An 8,010-nucleotide genomic window follows, 5' to 3' on the forward strand; every position below is an offset into this window, starting at 1 on the left:
TTTTCCTTGACTGTTACCCTCCCACCCAGCAGGTGGCGATGTGCCTGTTTCAGGCAATGCTGCCGGTGTGACGTATAAATCTAATGGACGGGACGCTTCTTCAAACAACAAAAGAGAGTTATTCACCTTCGCTTTCCAGCCAACATAGACAATAAAATTGCAGATCTTTAAATGCTTTCGTTGTATATTAGCCACTGTGTTTTAAACACACCCGTCGTATCTACTAGCTAGTTACACCATTGAATTTAATATTTACGTTGTTTTTAGTCAGCTAGCTAGCTGGGTAAATTAGCAGCAGTGCTAGTCTTGTCACTAATGCTAACTAGCTAACATCCCAACCATGAGCTCACTAATCGACTCCCCACCTTCTGAAGAGGGGATCCCTATGCTGGATGGAGAAAGAAACTCTGGGGCTGAACATTGTCGTGAAAGAGGAGAAGGAAGAAGAGGATGTCACAGTAAAACAAGAAACAGGGTTTGAGGCTGTTACAGTGAAACAAGAAGAGAAAGAAGTTAAATTGACAGAAGATGAAGATGCGTTCAGAGTGAAAGAGGAGGAGGGTGTCACAGTAAAAGAAGAGGAAGAGGAGAATGCCGTTTTTGGATTGGGAGAGGTGACTGTCACATTGGAAGAAGAGGAGAAAGGAGATCTGATTAACAACAGTGAGTAATATCTTAAATACAGGGAAGACAAGACAAGCAAGGACAATTTTGATCTGGATGAAATGTAATAAAAATAATAATTACCACAGGTTATTTAAAATCCGATGGAGTTAGTTTTGTGCCAACAAAAATAAGGGATTAAATGTGTGTCCCATAGAAAATATTTCCTGATCTTATATCTGCTAGATCTCGGACAGACACTTCAAACCCTTATTCCTTATTAATCCACATTTTGACTGTTTCTTTTGGCCATTTATGAATGTGTTATTCAATGCGTTTCTATGGGCTATAGTAGTAAAGGACAAATAAAATATTTATCAAATGTTTAAATATTTTGTGGGGGGGAGACCTAAAGGGATCCTACAATTCTAATAGCTAAATGATCAATGGCATCACCATCTTAAAACACTTCCACATGTTAGTTCAGTCTAAAAGCACCAACATTCCCCATGCTGGAAATTATGGGAAAATGACCATTTCTGTCAAACAGTAACACTGTTTCTTTTCTTAACCTTTTGTAACACAAGTTAATGTTTTAAATTCCCCAAAATAAGCAGATATTAAAACGGCAGAGTCATGTCCTAAGTGTAAAAAAAACAGTGACTCCATGATTCAGGCCTTCTGCGAGTGCTATAAAGTCCAAACATTATATTGTTAGATTAAAGGAGTAACTCTGTTTGGCTTGAAACATTCTTCCCCACCTCAAGTTCAACTGTCAGTCAGTTGGAACGCATAGCTAAGCCCTATAATATCCTCACCAAACCATAGTCCTGTAATATCCTCACCAAACCATAGCCCTATAATATCCTCACCAAACCATAGTCCTGTAATATCCTCACCAAACCATAGTCCTATAATATCCACACCAAACCATAGTCCTGTAATATCCTCACCAAACCATAGTCATATAATATCCTCACCAAACCATAGTCCTATAATATCCTCACCAAACCATAGTCCTATAATATCCACACCAAACCATAGTCCTGTAATATCCTCACCAAACCATAGTCCTATAATATCCTCACCAAACCATAGCCCTATAATATCCTCACCAAACCATAGCCCTATAATATCCTCACCAAACCATAGTCCTGTAATATCCTCACCAAACCGTAGCCCTATAATATCCACACCAAACCATAGTCCTATAATATCCACACCAAACCATAGCCCTATAATATCCACACCAAACCATAGTCCTGTAATATCCTCACCAAACCATAGTCCTGTAATATCCTCACCAAACCATAGCCCTATAATATCCTCACCAAACCATAGCCCTATAATATCCTCACCAAACCATAGCCCTATAATATCCACACCAAACCATAGTCATATAATATCCACACCAAACCATAGTACATCAGGGGTTAACTCCTTCTAGACACCTATATTTATATAACAGTAGTAACCTAACCATGTATCTACCATTATAGCCCCATCTTCACCCATTATGTACCATTCTAGCCCCATCTTCACCCCTTATGTACCATTCTAGCCCAATGTTCACCCCTTATGTACCATCCGAGCCCCATCTTAACCCATTATGTACCATTCTAGCCCCATCTTAACATAACCCCTTATGTACCATTCTAGTAGCCAGCCAACAATTGGCCACTAGATTATACAAGATGCTTTTTTCCCAGTGGAGATTAGTTGATGCATTTCCTGGCTGGCTGTGGAACAGTGGATGTGTAGGGATAATTCAAATGGAACTGCTATTAACCAATCGGCATCCAGGATCCAAATGTAAAGTTGAATAATGAGGGATCTAGTCATCAAATCAGATTTGATTTGTCACAGGTACCGAATACAACAGGAACACAACCAGCCCTTAACCAACAATGCAGTTTTAAGGAAAATAAGTGTTGAGTAGCAAATAGATGAATAAAAACAAATAATGAAAGAGCAGCAATAGACTGTGACAGAAACATTATGTACAAACTAAGTTACAAATAATGTGAAAGAACAGTTGATTGATTTGGTGTTCAGTAATAAACCAGAGAGAGTGACTAAATCATTCAATATGGTTACTGGGCTGTCTGATCATAATCTGACACTTATAGCCAGAAAGCTGTCTAAGAGCAGGTTTAACCTCTCTACTGTTAGAAAGCCGGATCAACTCAGAATACCTAAGAGTGAATTAAACTATTTTGAAAAAGCAATTAAGGGAATAAACTGGAATGATATCTTGTCCTATACAGATGTGGAAGCTGATAGTCAGGTTTTTCTATCCACAATCCAGACTACAATAAATGGCTTCCTAAAGAAAATCAAATCCAAACCTGGCCAAAAGAGCACTCTTCCTTGGCTAAATGGAGAAATCTGGAAATTGATGAAAGAACGAGATTATGCTCTAAAAATAGCCCTAAAATCTAAATTAGAGCATGACAGACATAGGTTTACCATGTTGAGAAATAAGGTGATGAAAGAAATCAGACAGGCCAAGGCAAACCTTTTTATTAACATAATTGGTGAAGCAAAGGGAAATTCTAAATTGATATGGGAGAATCTAAAAAAGTTAACAGGGAAAGACCATAGTAACACTGCAAAAAGACTAGAAATCATGGTGGATAACAATCTAACACAGGATGCAGTCGAAATGGCAATAGCCTTCAATTACTACTTTATTGACTCTGTCAGGGCACTGACACAGAACCCCTCCACTGGTTTCTTGGGCTCAGTGCTAGTGAATGACGCTCAACCTGTTTTCATCATCAGGGAGGTTTCTGAGTCAAAGGTGAACAAGGTGATTAGCTCACTAAAGAACTCTAAAGCCAAAGATGTGTTTGGGCTGGACTCTACCTTTCTTAAAAACTACAAAGAGTCACTCATTGGCCCCATTACTAAGGTCACCAACACATCTAATGGTCTCGGTGTGTTTCCAAGGGTATGGAAGTCGGCCATAATAACGGCCATCTTTAGATCAGGCGACCCTGCTGACGTGAGTAACTACAGGCCCATTAGTATACTGCCTGTGGTGTCAAAGGTTGTTGAAAAGTGTGTAGCAGAACAACTGATTGCCCACCTCAACAACAGCCCCTTCACATTACACTCCATGCAGTTTGGCTTCAGAGCGAAACACTCCACAGAAACGGCCAACTGCTTTCTTCTGGAAAATGTGAAGTCCAAGATGGACAAAGGGGGTGCTGTTGGGGCTGTGTTTCTGGACCTGAGGAAGGCTTTTGATACTGTTAACCATGAGATTCTCATCACAAAATTGTCAAAGTTCAACTTTTCCCCTGATGCCTTGAGATGGATGAAATCATACCTTGAAGGCAGAACTCAGTGTGTCAGAGTGAGCAATGAGCTGTCGCCCTATTGTAGCTATGATGTGGGCGTGCCCCAAGGGTCAATACTGGGGCCCCTCCTGTTCAGCCTGTACATTAATGGTCTGCCTTCTGTCTGTACTGGGTCTGAAGTTCAAATGTATGCAGATGATACAGTGATATATGTGCATGCAAAGAGCAAACAACAAGCTGCACAAGAACTCACTACTGTAATGGTCCAGGTTACAAAGTGGCTCAGTGACTCGTGTTTGCATCTCACTGTGAAAAAAACTGTTTGCATGTTCTTCACAAAGAGGGCAACAGATGCTACTGAGCCAGATGTCTATGTTTCAGGGGAGAAGCTCCAGGTGGTATCCGATTTTAAGTACCTTGGCATCATACTTGATTCCAACCTCTCTTTTAAAAAGCATGTGAAAAAGGTAATTCAAATAACTAAATTCAACCTAGCTAATTTCCGATTTATACGAAATTGTTTGACTACAGAGGTAGCAAAACTGTACTTCAACTCTATGATACTCCCCCACTTAACATACTGCTTGACTAGTTGGGCCCAAGCTTGCTGTACAACATTAAAACCTATTCAGTCTGTCTACAAACAGGCTCTCAAAGTGCTTGATAGGAAGCCCAATAGCCATCATCATTGTCACATCCTTAGAAAGAATGAGCTCTTGAGTTGGGAAAATCTTGTGCAATACACCGACGCATGTCTTGTATTCAAGATCCTTAATGGCCTGGCTCCCCCTCCACTGAATATTTTTGTTAAACAGAAAACCCAGACATATGGCAGCAGATCCACAAGGTCTGCCATGAGAGGTGACTGTATAGTTCCCCTAAGGAAAAGCACCTTTAGTAAATCTACATTCTCTGTGAGAGCTTCCCATGTCTGGAATACACTGCCATCAGACACACATAACTGCACCACATATCACACTTTCACAAAATGCTTGAAGACATGGCTAAAGGTCAATCAGATTTGTGAACATGGTCCCTAGCTGTGTGTTGCCGATTTCCATGTTGTCTGTTGTCTGTAGCTTGTGAGGTGTGGAAACACTTTGTTGCTTTTATGAATTTTGTCTTGCTGCTTTTTGCTCTATGTTGCTCTGTCTGTATGCTACGTCTTGCTTGTCCTATGTTGCTATGTCTTGCTGGTTCTATGTTGTTATTGTCTATATTGTAATTGTTTTTAATAACCTGCCCAGGGACTGAGGTTGAAAATTAGCCGGCTGGCTAAAACCGGCACTTTTACTGAAACGTTGATTAATGTGCACTGTCCCTGTAAAAATAAACTCAAACTCAAACAAACACAAATACACAATTAGTTAAGAGCTTGTAAAACGCAGCCATCTCCTCCTGCGCCACCATATTTTACAACAGGGTAATGGATTAACCTCATAGGAAGAGCAGGAGATTTCATTCAGGTCTCTCTGTTTAACTGAATACTCTGTCTTTGGCAGGAGAGAGACCAGACTCTCACTCTGACAGACGAAAGAAGAGTCCTTCAGGGGAACCAGATGCAGAGACGCCCAAACCAGCGAGACGACACCACTGCTCCCAGTGTAATTTGAGTTTTAAGTGGTTATGGAAGCTGAAACAGCATGATAGGACGCACACAGGGGAGAAGCCACACCACTGCACCCAGTGTGGAAAGAGTTTTACCCTGTTAGGGAACCTGAAAAAGCATAAAGGAATACACACAGGAGAAAAGCCTTTCCAATGTTCCCAGTGTGGAAAGAGATTTTCACGATCACAGCACCTAAAATCACATGAGAGGACACACACAGGGGATAAACCACACAACTGCTCCCAGTGTGGAAAGAGTTTTACCCAGTTGGGGAGCCTGAAAAAGCATAAAGGAATACACACAGGAGAAAAACCTTTCCAATGTTCCCAGTGTGGAAAGAGATTTTCAGGATTGCATCACCTAAAATCACACGAGAGGACACACACAGGGGAGAAGCCACACCATTGTGCCCTGTGTGGAAAGGATTTTACCCAGTTAGGGAACCTAAAAAAACATCAGATGAAACACACAGGAGAAAAGCCTTTCCAATGTTCCCAGTGTGGGAAAAGATTTTCACGGTCACAGGAACTAAAATCACATGAGATGACACACACGGGGAGAAACCACACCATTGCTCCCAGTGTGGGAAAAGTTTTGCCCAGTTAGGGAGCCTGAACAAACATAAAAGAATACACTCAGGAGAAAAGCCTTACCACTGCTCCCAGTGTGGAAAGAGTTTTACCCAGTTAGGAAACCTGAACAACCACAATATAATACACACAGAAGAAAAGCCGTTCCAATGTTCCCACTGTGGAAAGAGATTTTCACGATCACAGGACCTAAAATCACATGAAAGGACACACACAGGGGAGAAACCACACCACTGCACCCATTGTGGAATGCGTTTTACCCAGTTAGGAAGCCTGAACAAACATAAGAAGAGAATACACTCTGGAGAGAAATCTTAACATACTTTCCTGGACAGAGGACCTGAAATCACATGACAGAATAGAGGCTGTGTACTGTGTACTTTTATTAAATGTTGATATGAAGAATACGATTCGGATATTTTAAAATAACAATTATTTAATAGATTAGTAGAATGTGTATTTCTTGATTTTAACCTAGGTAATGTCATGAATGTTGTCAAAAGCATTTTATCAAAGCAACATATCTTTTAATATGAATCTGAATATCTAGTCCTTCATCTACATGATGTATTGTTACACCATGTAGGAGCAGTGTAGACCTAGTCTGGTCATTATATACATCTACATGATGTATTGTTACACCATGTAGGAGCAGTATAGACCTAGTCTGTTCATTATATACATCTACATGATGTATTGTTACACCATGTAGGAGCAGTATAGACCTAGTCTGTTCATTATATACATCTACATGATGTATTGTTACACCATGTAGGAGCAGTATAGACCTAGTCTGTTCATTATATACATCTACATGATGTATTGTTACATGTAGGAGCAGTATAGATCAAGATGCTTATTTTGATATTTTCTGTTTATTTGACTGAATTAATCAGAAATTGCCTAAATACAGATGTGTAGCAGATGTAAAGTTTGTTTTCAATTGTCACTCATAAAAATGTTTCACTAATCAATCAACACATGCTTCTCCTTATTCCTCTCAATATAATATTTTTAGCTTCCATTGGTTCCATTATCAAAAAGTCTTCCATTGGTTCCATTATCCAAAAGTCTTCCATTGGTTCCGTTATCCAAACGTGTTCCATTATCCAGAACTGTTCCATTATCCAGAACTGTTCCATTGGTTCCATTATCCAAAAGTGTTCCATTATCCAAAAGTGTTCCATTATCCAAAAGTGTTCCATTATCCAAAAGTGTTCCATTGGTTCCATTATCCAAAAGTCTTCCATTATCCAAAAGTGTTCTATTGGCACAGCCCTACGGTATAGAAAACATACTGTATTACACAATGGTAAAACAGTTCACCTCATAAAAACAAAACAAACATTTCACAAGAAAAAAAACAAGAAATGTTTCTAATACTAAAGGAAAAAGAAGTATACATATAATATAATGTTGGTAAAACAGCACAAAATTGCTATAAAATGGTAGAAGAGCATTGTGAAGCCGCACCATATTGTTTGAAGACTTGCACCTAACAGTATCTACTATCTAGTTTGCAAGGGTAAGAAGGGAAGGGAGAGTCTTTACTTGGTTGTGGAAACACCAGGGCACTCCCTCCAGTCCACCGACCATTCTCACTAACAGTTGTACAGTAATGACATGGGTCAGGATGAAACTACAAAAAAAGTAGTTCACCACAGACCTTGATCAATATTTTTGTTTGTTTTTGTAACTACAGAAAACATCACTGCCCATGTGGCTAGCTTCATTTTGTGTTTGTGCAGAGTCTGACACAGGCAGGCACGGGGGCCTGAGTTTGCGTGTCGCAAGGTTTGAAAAATGATTGAAAAAGCACCAGTACAATTTTTTGTTTAAAAAAAGCTGTAAAACATAGGAAAGAGGAGAATATGGCATGCTATTCTGCAGTCTTCTGCTGCCC

General features: G+C 39.8%; 1 protein-coding gene across 1 annotated transcript; it reads left to right on the plus strand.

Annotated features, from left to right (window-relative positions):
• Positions 1 to 392: 392 nt before the first annotated feature.
• Positions 393 to 7,079, plus strand: LOC135525627 (zinc finger protein 239-like). Its single transcript, XM_064953366.1, has 3 exons — positions 393 to 663; positions 5,411 to 5,951; positions 6,110 to 7,079. The coding sequence occupies exons 1-3, from the start codon at positions 393 to 395 to the stop codon at positions 6,423 to 6,425; spliced, it is 1,128 nt and encodes a 375-aa protein (XP_064809438.1). The 3' UTR covers positions 6,426 to 7,079.
• The last annotated feature ends 931 nt before the right edge of the window (positions 7,080 to 8,010 follow it).

This window comes from Oncorhynchus masou, chromosome 5 (assembly GCF_036934945.1).
Source record: "Oncorhynchus masou masou isolate Uvic2021 chromosome 5, UVic_Omas_1.1, whole genome shotgun sequence".
Lineage (NCBI taxonomy): Eukaryota > Metazoa > Chordata > Actinopteri > Salmoniformes > Salmonidae > Oncorhynchus > Oncorhynchus masou.

Coding starts and splice junctions, on each gene's coding strand:
- LOC135525627 (XM_064953366.1), top strand. CDS start 393: ATGGAGAAAGAAACTCTGGGGCTGAACATTGTCGTGAAAGAGGAGAAG. Junction 664..5,410: donor AGGAGATCTGATTAACAACA/GTGAGTAATATC, acceptor TGTCTTTGGCAG/GAGAGAGACCAGACTCTCAC. Junction 5,952..6,109: donor TGTGGAAAGGATTTTACCCA/GTTAGGGAACCT, acceptor GTGTGGGAAAAG/TTTTGCCCAGTTAGGGAGCC.